Source organism: Brachionichthys hirsutus, chromosome 9 (assembly GCF_040956055.1).
Source record: "Brachionichthys hirsutus isolate HB-005 chromosome 9, CSIRO-AGI_Bhir_v1, whole genome shotgun sequence".
NCBI lineage: Eukaryota > Metazoa > Chordata > Actinopteri > Lophiiformes > Brachionichthyidae > Brachionichthys > Brachionichthys hirsutus.
In genome coordinates, this window is record NC_090905.1 from 9,879,353 (window position 1) to 9,892,340 (window position 12,988).

Sequence of the window (12,988 nt, forward strand, 5' to 3'; positions counted from 1 at the left end):
CGGTATTTACTGTACAGAGATCAGCTTCATTTAGTTCATTTGTGTAGCAAATGTAGAAACATTTAGTTATCTAGTCGCATTTAAACTCATTTTGTCTTTGCCATTAATGTGTTTTTATAAAGTTTCATTTAATCTAATTTTATTACTGTAACTACAATAAAGTGTTAAAAATGGCATTAGCAGTAAGGATAAAATTATTATTCATTTATTGAATTGAGGTGTTTGTGGGTGGAAGCATTTTGCATTGGTTAGACTTTTATTTTGTTATTCTATCAAGAAGTAGGTCGGCGCAGGATTAGCCTTGGGCAGCCTATCGCAGCTCATCCGGAGTAGTGGGACACTAAACCTTTCTATTCTGAACTTTTACCAGGTCAGGAACAAAAGACCACTTAGGCCAATACAAGGTCAAAACACATGGGAAAGTAAAATATCACAATTTCATAATGATTAAAAGCAGGATAATGTGAGAATCCGGGGGCACTCGGTTTTACATGTTGAATTCCATCCACTTTGTCAAAATCTGTTTTGCAGAGACTGTGTAAGAAAATGCATTGACCTCTAACTGCTCTAGCAAAGCTACTTAACTGAATTTGGCTGTAGAGGGCTGCTTCCAGGCATGTGTGTGCGCGCGTGTGTGTGTGTGTGTGTGTGAATGTGGCATTAAAATTAAAGAGCAATGGTCAAAATGAAACATCCTGAATAAATGAAACGGTGCTTTTAGACAATTTTGTATATATATACACACTTGTTTTTTTGTTTTATTTAACTCGCACAAAGAAATGCAAGCATACAAGTAGGAAACTAGTATTCTTCTCCTTTATCATCATTCAACAGTGAAATGATGATAAATCCTCTACTCTGCCCACATGGCGCCGAGTAGTTACAAACACGCCGGCGTTCATGTGATTGGTCATCGAGCTGAAGGGAGGTGGTGGTAATTCATACTGACAATGAGCTGCTCCACAGAATCACTCCGGCAGCACACACACACACTCATTGTAGCCAGATCATTATGAAGCGTGTCTGAAGAATCTGCTGCTGCTGAACAGTCCTACAACGCAACACCGTGCACAGAGAAGGTAAGGGAGACCTGATCAAATCGGGGTTTTTTTGGTTTTCTGATCAGTGAATGGGCTATAATAGTCACTTGGTGCCTTTAGGTAATAAATCATTTGCATCATCATCACAACTGAACTCTTTTTGAAAAGAGAACATCGGTAAAAGTCAAAAGCATTAAGAAAAGAAGATTGAAATGAAAAGTTTAGTGATGTCTTGTCCTAAACAGGAAGTGCAGCCAATCAATATTTTTGCGATGTCTTGTGTGTTGAAGGGAAAGGTTGGGCATCTTTTGAGTAAATCTCTGTATTGGAATTCTAAATGGATTTATTCAAATGTGTTCCTGACACATCATCCTCTTTTAGCGCCACAGGTAAATGGGCCACCTGTCCTGGACCCTTTGTGCCACCGGGCCCAGATCCAATTAATCCTGGTGACTGACCCGCCATGACTTCATTACCAGGCACTCTTAACGTTAACCCCGGGTCTCTAGCCGTCTAACGAGTCAGCAATTAGGACATGGACATCCTTTGATATTTTAATTAAGAAAATAGGAAGGACAATTTCCCCAAGTGTCTTTTAATTATTAGTGGAGATCGGAATCACAATAATGTAAGCGCAAAGGACTGCTTTGACCCTCTGTGTGCATGTCGGAATGTTTCATTATGACAGGGTAGTGGTTAAGACAAGCTCAAAGGATTAGCCTCGCTTCATATTATACCAGTTAACGGGATAGCTGCTGCGCTTCATTAGCACTGCAGTAGGTATGGACATGAAATAGGAGTTTAAAATACTTGATGTAAGGTCAAAAATCAAGAATTACAAATACATTTTGAAAAAGGACGGATGGAGAAAACGTTTTAATCTGCTTTGCAAACCTGACAATTCCTCCTTTTTGTCTTCCTCTACCTGTCTATCTGTCTCAGAGCAATGTCAGGACCAAGGCCCGTGGTTCTGAGCGGCCCCTCCGGAGCTGGGAAGAGTACCCTGCTGAAGAGGCTGATGAGGGAGCATGAGGGTGTCTTTGGATTTAGTGTTTCACGTATGTTTGTGCTATAAATGGTCTGCTTTGTAAATAGCTTTGAATCAACGACGATAAAGACTGTCTGACGACGTTGGAGAAGTAACACTCGCTAAGGCGGATGTCCTAACAGATTATGTGCTACACATCAGTAAACGACTTAATATTGAACTTTTTGAAAGCAGATAATGATTCTGGATTTTAATCATGAAGTCTCCTCCACACAGACACAACAAGAAACCCTCGACCAGGAGAGGAAGACGGCAAAGGTACAGCAGTTCTGGTTCAAATCAGTTAGGGACCCTTGAAGTGTCTAATTTGTGGGCTGTTGCTTTCGCAGCGTCACACTACTGTTGGAAAATCTCACTCCGCGGTTGCCTTTTGCACCTGTACCTCATTCCCTACCTATCGTGTCCTGCGCAGTAATGATCCCCACAGCACTTCCTGCTACTACTCCCAAGTGAACTGCACGAATTCTGTCCTATTGTAAAGTTCCCTTGATATAAAAGGGATAAATGTCTGTGCCTTTTTGCTCTCTCCATAGGGTTGAACATGCTCCCCATGCTTCTGGGGGCTACTTTACTGCCCGTAGCAGACGCCTTCCCCTCTGAGGACTTAGAAATGTCAGCCTCATTTTCGTGCCCAAATGAATCAGAAACCACAGATAAAGGTGACATCAGTGTGATTCCCGATCAGAGGGACGGGGGTTACTTTCATCGTCCCCGCATGCTTTCAATGAACTCGCAGTCGCTGGTCATGTCACAAAAAACACCAGGAAATAAAAGAAAAGCAAAGGAATCAGAATTGGACAGTTGACACTTTGGAGTAAAACCCGTTTGAAAATAGCCCCCTGTTATGCCTCGTTGGTGACTCCCATCCTCATACTGTGAGGTTTTGTGTCCAGAAAAAGAGTTTTGGTTCCTCCTGTGGCTGATAAAAGATGGATGGACAAACCCTTAAAGGTCCCATATTATACCCTTTTTCCACAAGTTAACGCAGTTCTCAGTTCTCATACACACATCGCGCCGTGTGTGTGTGCGCACACATACGCTCGGTCGCGCGTAAAAGCGTTGTAGAGTGTCTCTACACTCACACACACACGCACACACATCACGCCGTGTAAGTGCGCGCACACTCGCACACACTCGGTCGCGCGTAAAAGCGTTGTAGAGTGTCTACACACACATACACGCATCGCGCTTACACACTTCCACTCGGTCGCGCGTAAAAGCATTGTAGTGTCTCTAAACACACACATACACACATCGCGCCTTGTGTGCGCGCACACTCGCACACAGTCGGTCGCGCGTAAAATCGTTGTAGAGTGTCTCTACACACACACACGGACACGCGTCGCGCCGTATGCGTGTGCCCACACACGCATACACACGCGCCGAGCTCTGCTCCGCGCTTCACCCGCTCTCAGCCGCTCTCTATGGAAGAGCCCATCGACCCTACGGGGGAAGTCCATTTCAGCCGCGTTTACGCGCGACCTTGTTCTTTCGGTCACGACCCAAAGCTCGTGACCACAGGTGAGGGTAGGAACGGAGATCGACCGGTAAATGGAGAGCTTCGCCTTTCGGCTCTGCTTCCTCGCCAGTTACGCGGACGGAGCGCCGATGTCTGTCGCTTTCCATCTCCCGCTCCATAAAGCAGCCTCGCTCAAAGTGTTTTCCACACACTAAAACATTTTTGCCGGAACATTACCACCAAACATAAACTTTATGCAGGGAAAATGCCGTATAGCGTGGACGGGCAGAACGCAGACACTGGGACGCACGCACGCATGTGCACGCCCATCTTGCGCACATTTGCCCCTTCTGACATCATGTGCAAATGTGTTCCAGACGTTTCAGGAGGCGATTAGAGACCTACGCAAACTGCGAATGATTAACTTCATGGTTTATTTAGCTGTTTTGGGGTTGATAAGGACCCAAAATCACCTTAATAGTGTAGAAACATGGGAAAAGTGAGTTTTTCATAATATGGGACCTTTAATATAATCGGAAGTAAGGCTCACATTCATTAAATCCTGTTTTGGATTGGACATGATCATCTGAACTTTAAAACGGTTCCCAGGAACCATGCACTGTTTGAAACTCTGACCCTATGGACACTATTGGACACACGTTTTATTAGCATGACCCATTACCGACCACAGCAGAGGATTTTGCTCACTCTGGGCCAAAACCAGATTTTGACCCAGCACAGAAACATTCCAGGTTTTTCCTCAGTATCCTTCTCCTCCCCAGTTTTCATGCTTATTATTATCTATCTGTTTACAGCACAGGCATTTTCAGAGTCTCTCCAGCATTTCCTTTTCTTCAGTCTGAGCAGGTTCATGTTGTCATGCTAATGACTGTATTGTAGCACGTGTTTCTTAGACTCTGCATGCTCTTTTAGACCCATGTAGGCTTTTTGTTGATGTGAGGATAAAGACCTGCAGTACGGATCTGATCTAATGTGCTCGCCGACAGTTATTGTAATGGCATCTTTAAATTACTTGACAAAAGTACTGAATTGCCTTATTTTGCCCTTATAAAATGCATGTTTTTGTGATTTCAACACCCAGTTCTAAATTTAGTTCAGAGAACATCATGCAAAACTATGGCGAGGTCATCTTTCATGACATTGTTATCATCTCTTCAATATTTTTCCCCTGTGAAAGTCTTCAAGACAGAGCTGGATTCATTATCAACGTTTTACCTTGCAGACTACCGCTTCACAACAAGGGAGGCCATGCAGGAGGGAATCGAGAAAGGAGACTTCATTGAAAATGCTGAGTTTTCCGGCAACATGTATGGGACAAGGTAAATATTGATTGATAAACGATTGAGAAGCATAATCATTGAATTTTCTACTTTTTATACACATCTAATATTTAGTTGTTCACCAGTTAATATAATTATTTAAGTAATTATGCTTGAACATCACCTACCGGCAGGATCTTCATATACAGTATGTAGTTAAGTGATATTTAGGTGAGTGAATATACAAAAAGCTTTTGTCACAGATATCGCTGTCAGTCCTATATTAAGCTTAAAATAAATACTGTTGCCACATACAAGAGAAAACCCTCAGGCATAAAGAGGATATATAATGGTCTGGTCACAGATGGCGTCTTAACCCTATTACGTCAAAAAGAGCAATGCTGCGGCTTAGCACTTCATGTGTAATCCGGTGCTCTTATTGTGAAGATCGCACATGCTCACTGCAGTCAAAGGCTGAGCGGCTTCAATCGGTCTGACAAACCTCTTAGTCACCCGAACATGAGAGGCACAGAATAGCATGATTAATGAGTTCAATACCCTCAAACCTGTGCACACAGTGATGTGTGGATCTGGTTGGTGGAAAGGGTTTTCTGTATACATCTATAATGTAACAGTCCGTCAATTCTCCAGTAAAGCTGCTGTAGAAGACGTACAAGCCAAGAACCTAATCTGCATCTTAGACGTGGACATCCAGGGAGTGAAGAGGATAAAGGAAACTGACCTGAACCCCATCTTTATCTCTATCCAGCCTCCCTCCATGGAGATCCTGGTAAAAATCTAACTCCACAAATGTATGCAATGTAATGGGCCTTTCAGATGATCTTATTAAGTAGTCCAAATTAATCTTTCAAATATATATCTATAATTAATTTAGGACCTATATTTTTTTTTTACTTTTTCATATTTTCAAAGTAATTTTTTGATTTAATTTAATTCAACTAGATTTTATTTTAATCCAGTAACAAGATACAAGGATAAGAATGAAATAATGGCCCCATCATTTATTGTCCCTCAGGAAAAGCGTCTGAGGGACAGGCAGACGGAAACAGAGGAGAGTTTACAGAAACGCCTGGAGGCAGCTCGCGTCGACATGGAGCTCAGTGAGTTCCTCTGCAGTTCCAATCAGACGTGATGAATCAAACACTTCATCTGATTCATCTGATTGTTTTTCTTAGGTAAGGAGCCTGGCGTTTTTGATGCTGTTATCATCAATGCTGACGTAGAAAAGGCCTACGAAGAGCTGAAAGACATCCTGAACGATGTGAGTAGAACCGCATCATCACGCTGTCTTGGCTAACGGTGTCTGGCAGCAGTTGCATAGACCTTTTTATGTTTAAAATGTTCTGGTCTGCATGAGACCATTTATTTAAACACCCAAAATGTAAAACTATCCCTCTCTTTTTTTTTTATTTAGGAAATCCAAAAAGTTCAAGAAGCAAAATTATAAGAAGAAAAGAGTAACTCAGTGTGTCTCGCTCAGGGACAGAAGAACCGACACTCAAACACACAAAGGATTTGTCGCTCTCTGTTACATGGTCAGAGGTTTTTGACTTGATGACGACCAAACAGAAAAGAGAAACATGAAAACGGCTAAGGGAACAGGCTTTTGTGTTAGTTAGTCAAATCAATGGTTGCTATCAAGGCGTGAAAATATCAACTTATACATTTCTGGCACAATAAACTTGCCTAATGATCTGCAGCATTTGGTCATCGTGACCCAAAGTTTGCAGCTGGTCTGTTCTACCAGCATCACCAGCAGTCTGCACGTAGCACGTAGCACATAGCACGTAAAACAAATAGTTCTTCGCTCTGTTGTTTGGTTAGTAGCGGTTAGTAACTAACGAACATTTTGGCCTGTATTTATGATTGGTCTTATTTTAATATATATTCTTGTATTGCATATTATTTGAATATTATCAGAATCTAGTGTATCTAAGTTCGCTGCATGTATGACATTCCAAAATAAACAACTGTGTGTGTTTGGATACAAATAAAATGGAGTAAAGAACATGTCAATGACACAGTTTAATTCATGTTTCATTTTTCAACTCAAATCAAAGAACGATGAAACTCAAAAGCATCCGAAATGAAAACTAGAACTCCAACTGATTTCACATTATAGATTGTAACTTTAAGGTTAAACAAGCAAGTTTCAAAATAAAGTATTTCACTGAGAAAAAATGATATGTTTTCTCTATGAGTAAAAACATCACGGAAATCATGTTTCACCAACTTGTGTCTAATACTGAGGCGCAAAGCAGAAGTTTTGTTTTCTAAGAATAACACAGTTATGCATTCATATGCTCTTATTGCTAAAACTGAACCAAATCCCTGGTTATATTATTTCCATTAAAAAAAGCACAAAGATTCAGCACACTCACATACAGTACACAAGCCAAGGGATAAATACACATTGAAACAATCGGAAATCTCATTAAGACATATCACATTTTCAAAATCTGAGAACACGAAAAAAGATCTTTAGAAATCTGACCTGGCTCCGGCTGAGCCAGAAGAGACACACAGGAAACATTCATCTGAAATGAAATGTGTTGCTATAATGCAGAAGAGACCAGTACAGCTGTCCTTACTGGAAGAAGGGACCCTGCAGCTTCGTGCGGACCTGGTCTCGCTTCTCCTCCTTCTGCCTGAGGTAATCTTTAAGCTTGTCTGTTGAGAAACACACTTTAGAGTGCCGGCCTTTGTGTGGAGCACGATGGGCGCGTAGCCAGGGGTTCTGGAGACACTCGGCTGCAGAAGGTCGCCCCCTGTAATCACGTCACATCAAATGCATTCACGCCTGGAAGTGATGCAACTTAAAACACAATGGATGTGAATACAGCCATGTATTCAGGTTTAGACTACTCTACTACTACTACTACTACTACTCACCAGGATTTGTTGTTGAGGCTGCTCTTCATGAAATGTAATGCTCCCTCCGACAGACCCGGGTAACAGTGTCCAAACTGGATCTTTCCCTTCTTAATGTTTTTGTCTTGCTCCCAGCCATGTTCTGCATGGAACGGGCTGTCGGCACTCAACCTGGTGAAGTAAAGACTGCATGCATTACTCAAAGACACAAACTCGCACAAGAGCAGCATACCTGTGTAAAGTAGCTCAGTCAGTAGCACTGATAGCGTCTCACGACCCAAGAACATCCAGTCGCCTGACATCATTAAAACCAAGAAACAGACATCTATACTGCGTTAGGAATGCATTGATCGTGTTTTGTAACGCACTATAACAACAATTACGTAACTTTATTTACGTGATTTATAATGACTATAATGTTTTGTGGTCAAAAATATAGTGAAATAGACATTATGCGTGGTCATGAAGGTAGTTATAAAGCATTAGGAATGCATGATATTTAAAAATAATATCTGATGTGGTTTTCATTTATGTTAAAAAAAGAATACCGGTACTTGGACTGAATTATTGGAATCCAATTTGACGTTTACCATCATAAGTCACTTTAAAATAAACATTTTAATCCAGCAAACACGGTTGACTATCTCAATTCCACCTTTACCACTGCACTTACATGATGAAAGAGAGAACTCCTATAGCCCAAATGTCAGTTTCAGGCCCAACACCTTGACCTTCCAGGATTTCCGGCGCTTTAGGAAGTACAATATAAACTGGAAAAATGGAAACGCAAGGTTGTTGTAGAGAGGTGATGTTACTGGTAGACACTAAAAGCCAAACTTGCATGATTAATTCTTTAAATTCGGACTGTTAGGCAGAATCTTTTTTACTATTTATCAATCCAGACTGTACATTGTCTTTTAAAAACGGCCAGTACCTTTACTCTCTGACATGCCATGGATGTGCTCTATGCTGAGAGGCTGACCAGGAGTGAAAGACTGAGCTGAGCCCAAGTCAACGATCTTCAAGTGGTTGCAGTCATCCACCAGCATATTGTCAGACTTCAGGTCCAGGTGGACGACCCGTCGGCCGTGGAGGTAGTCGACCGCACTCAGAATCTGAACCAGCAGCTCTGCCACATGAGCCTCTGCATAAAGATCTCTAACAGGAGCACAAACAGATTTGTTTCATCTAACTGCAGTACGTCAGGAATTACCCAAAACTACTGACAGGTTACGCAAACACCCTTTATGAAATACATCTGAATCAGGATAACGATCAGATTAATAGATTTTTATTCAGATGGCGACCAAGCTTAATCACTGCAGTAAAAAAAAAAAAAGTAAATCCATGTATAAAAAATTTCATGTTTCATGTTTTCCATGCATTCCTTCACCTTGCTGCCAGACTGTAGAGCAGCTCCTTGCCAGGACAGAGCTCCTCCACTAATACCACGAAGCAGGGGGTGATGTAGGCAGTGTACAGCTGCACCAGGTGGGGGTGATGAAGCCTCTTCAGCAGCTGGTATTCTCTCAGCACCGGCTGCCTCTGTTCTCTTTTGTAAGGGGTGATCTTGGCAGCAAATACTTGGCTAGTCTCAACGTCCCGGCACAGGGTTATCACACTGAAACAGCCCCTGAGAGGCAAGGAGATAAAACGGGAAGATTTACACTGCAAGGCAGCAATTTATAGAAAATTAGTACCGAGGAAAGAACGTTTCTAATGAATGAAGAAACTGGCTCCACTCCCCCTTGACACCGAGGAAGTTCCACAGTTCATATATTAGTTAATTAGTGGAAAGAATTGCATGTTCAACTTAAACATCACACCTGTTTATTTCTGCAAGAAAATTGTAGTGTTTATGGGTACGCTGCTGGCCTGGCGTAGCGACCTGCGTCTTTGACCCCAGTGATGCAGTCTGGATGAGAGGAATATGAGTCTCTGTAAAACAGTAGATACAGGTGAAAACACTGCAGCCATCCGTGCAGTACCTGTCTGGATATTCACATCGGGTATTTATATAATTACTGCTGTAGATGTGTGAATTATTCAAATCAACCAGTGGGGGGGGCAATGTGGTATGTTTCTACATTTGAAAAACCTGGTCTCAGTTAAAAAATATCGAAAAATGAATAGAAACATGTGCATCAGCAAACGCCATGGCTGAGAGTAGTACTGCTCTTGCCCTCAGGATGAGTCGCCATCACGACCGGTGCTGAAGCATCGCTGAAAGGTCCTGCTCCTGTCTTGGTGATGCAGCCCACCCTGAACACATAAGAAGCTCCTCTGGGCAAATCCTTCACCACATAGCAGCAGTCTGTCACCTCTTCTGATAGGACTGTCCATTCCCCACCTGAGGACGCCAACATTATGTGAGGTATTAGCATGAAATCTATAGTTACTGCATGTTACTGATATTATAAAAGGATAGGGGCGAAAATATTGAAGCCAGTTTCAAAGTACTGTAATGAAAAAAAATAAAACACACACTGTCTCGATTGAAGTCTTATTGGAGAGTAATTTATATCAACTGACAAAATTAATACATTTATTACAAACTTTGACTCAGCTCAGCTTACTTCCTGTATTAAGGTAGTGTGTGTTCAGATAGTAAAAATATTGATAACTGTGGTATCAAGGAAGCCAGTCTAAAATGACTTTTGGACTAGTGGTCCAAAAGTCTTCTGAAGACAAAGCAGTAAAACTATCTCAACGAATTGTAATGATCTGAACTTTTGATTGAGTAACAAATATCTGATGCGGTCCCCGAAACGCGAGCGCCATTCATGCCAGATGGGATTTGTTTCGTTGTTGACTGTTGTCATACAAAAGCTGAATTTAATTCATACTGGGTTCCTCACGTGAAATATTTTGACCACATATACAAACCAGATTATATATATATATATATATATAATTATTATTTTAGAGTAAATATCAAAATAGACGCCTCACATTTATTTTCCTTTGGAAACAAGCCACCACACTAACCCTAACCCTATTCCTACACTGCTGGATCATTTCCGGGTCCCCACCTTCGGTACAGTACTGCACACAGTAGATGATGGAATCACTAGACTGGATTGGTCTCCAAACCAGCAGGACTCCTCCTCCATCTAACTGGAGCACTTCAGCCTTATTGGGTCGTACTGGCAGATCTGGAAATGGTACAGAAGAACAAAATGACAAAGTCAAAAAGATTATAAAATTATTACAACAGGAATTCAGGCTAATTTGGACCACAAATACACGAACAGAATGTAGTTTAATCATCACCCTTTGTTCTCTTGAATGCAGATAGTTTAAATGATGGCAGGAGTTTGGAGGTCCTCTTTTTGGGATTCTCGAGACCAGTGCTATGCCCCCTTGCAGGTGGGATGGGAGTTGACCCCTTTACTATTGGACCTGTTTAAATGACAAACTGTATTCATCATATGAAATAGAAAATAAAAAATATTTTTACAATCACTTACCTCCTTTGCTCACATCTTCCTTACTAGAAGACCTGGAAAAAAGTTTGGTCAGGCTGGAGGCTGAAGCTCTCATTTTCTTCCTTAGAGACATTGTAGGAGTATCTGGCTTCATGATCTCTCCTAGTGTGGGTCCTAACTCTGAGTCATCCAGATGGGAGTATGAATGGCCAGTCCAGGACTGCCTGCGGAAAATCTTTAGCAGTCCCAGCTTGGGTGACTTTCCCATAGGTGGCTGGGGTTCGAGGGCTGGAGCAGATGCATGCCTCTGGAGTCCATAGCCCTCCTGCTTGTCCCTGGCCCTCGGAGGTCTCTCTGGAGCCTGGAGAGAAGAGAGGCTAGGACTGGAGCTTGCCGTCATGGGGGTCCCCAGCTGACCTCTGTTGTTTCTCGACAAGTTAGGGTTGGAGCGGGTACGGTTCCGGGGCGGTGCTTGGGGAAACGAGCCTCTGGGTTTAACTTCTTGGAATGAGCATGGGGATTGGGAAATTTGAGGTGCCCCCTGTTCATCATATCTGTCACTCTCTCCCGATCTGTACCCTCTGAGATGACCTTGACTTAGCTCCTCATAGGAGCCAAGCCTGCTCGAAGACTCAGAGCCACCATGCTCCAAAATAGACGACTCAGCAAGAGACCCCTGGGAGTCCTCACAGGTGTCGCCCTCGGTCTGCTCCAGATCTAACCTGGGGCTCAGTCTGTTTCCCAGAAGGCCCGTGGGAGCAGGTGATCCACCCAGCATGCGACTCTCCCGTGCTGGTGTGGTAGAACATCTTCTTCTTGTGGGTCTTTGGGGGCTTGGGATCGCCAACAAGTTTCTCCCTGTTACTTCATCGTCTGTGAATTCTTCCTTCAGACTTTGAGAACTTTCTTCTTCACTCGATTTTGTGTGTTTGGGTGAGCTGGGAGATCGTCGTGAATACTCGTCAAGAGACCTGCTCCTCCTGTGAGGCGGTACGTTGGTGTGGGCAAGCCCAACACCATTGTCCAATGAACAGGACTTCTGCATCGATGGCTGAATGGACGCTCGTCTCTGACCACGATTTGTCTCCGTCTCATCCTCCACGTATTCGATAAGAGGCTCGTTGAGACGTCCTGAAAAGCTTCTCCGGAGAGGTTTTCGACCTCTCTCCTGTTTTTTGGCCTGGAATTTGCCTCGTAATGTCATGTGTCTGGCAGACATGGGTGAAAGCTGATGGGAGGTGTTATAGAAGGTGCTTCGGATTACAGCTCCACGAGGGATACGACCCCCTTCACTCCCTGAACCCTCGTCCCCATCAGATAAGCAAAGAGAAGGACTACTGTCTTTGCTGAACTTGCGCTCATTCTGAGGCGTCTCTTGGTACGACACTACCGATGAAGCAGCCGACTGCCTGCTCGTACTCCGCTCGACCAAACTTCTCCTCCCTTCCATCTCCTCCTCCTCCTCATCCCTTAAAGTTGCTTCATCTTTGTCTTTCTCCTCTGAATTTAGAAGGAGTTTGGCAAAGGGTTCTGGGATCTGTGCTCTCTCCATTAAAGGATCATAGTCCTCCTCTGTTTCTTCCTCCTCCTCAGTCTGGCTGCAGTGCTGGAAAAACTCCCAAGAGTCAGCTTCGTCATACTCGGATGAGGAGCCGCTGCTCAGAGAGGTGCTGCTGTGTTCCTGTGGCTCCCGCGGTATGGTCGCTGCGGTTTCTCTGAGAGGAGCGTCCAGCAGCTCAGGGATGGGTCTCAGTGTTAGAACTGACCCAATACAAGTCAAAGAATGCTGGAGAGATAGATTAGAAATATGATGATGAAGAAACATATCGTCTTTGTCTTGT

General features: G+C 43.1%; 2 protein-coding genes across 2 annotated transcripts in view; one reads left to right on the plus strand and one right to left on the minus strand.

Annotated features, from left to right (window-relative positions):
• Nucleotides 1-1,986: 1,986 nt before the first annotated feature.
• guk1b (guanylate kinase 1b) lies at nt 1,987-6,295 on the plus strand. The gene is made up of 8 exons (XM_068743547.1): nt 1,987-2,098; nt 2,305-2,346; nt 2,622-2,747; nt 4,791-4,887; nt 5,479-5,617; nt 5,864-5,948; nt 6,024-6,109; nt 6,263-6,295. Exons 1-8 carry the CDS (start codon nt 1,987-1,989, stop codon nt 6,293-6,295), a joined length of 720 nt encoding a protein of 239 aa, XP_068599648.1.
• A 565-nt stretch (nt 6,296-6,860) lies between these two features.
• Nucleotides 6,861-12,988, minus strand: part of obscna (obscurin, cytoskeletal calmodulin and titin-interacting RhoGEF a) — a 34,497-nt gene continuing 28,369 nt past the window's right edge. The window contains 10 exon segments of the mRNA XM_068743548.1: nt 6,861-7,616; nt 7,741-7,890; nt 8,393-8,489; nt 8,654-8,877; nt 9,113-9,352; nt 9,546-9,657; nt 9,902-10,069; nt 10,752-10,865; nt 10,993-11,121; nt 11,190-12,933. Of these exon segments, the coding sequence (XP_068599649.1) occupies nt 7,436-7,616; nt 7,741-7,890; nt 8,393-8,489; nt 8,654-8,877; nt 9,113-9,352; nt 9,546-9,657; nt 9,902-10,069; nt 10,752-10,865; nt 10,993-11,121; nt 11,190-12,933 (3,159 nt within the window). The 3' untranslated portion in view covers nt 6,861-7,435.

What these genes read in the sequence shown, in the direction of transcription:
- guk1b (XM_068743547.1), top strand. Translation starts at nt 1,987, where the DNA reads ATGTCAGGACCAAGGCCCGTGGTTCTGAGCGGCCCCTCCGGAGCTGGG. An exon ending in AGGAGAGGAAGACGGCAAAG is followed by an intron (nt 2,347 to 2,621) that starts GTACAGCAGTTC and finishes CTCTCTCCATAG; the next exon opens with GGTTGAACATGCTCCCCATG. An exon ending in CTCCCTCCATGGAGATCCTG is followed by an intron (nt 5,618 to 5,863) that starts GTAAAAATCTAA and finishes ATTGTCCCTCAG; the next exon opens with GAAAAGCGTCTGAGGGACAG.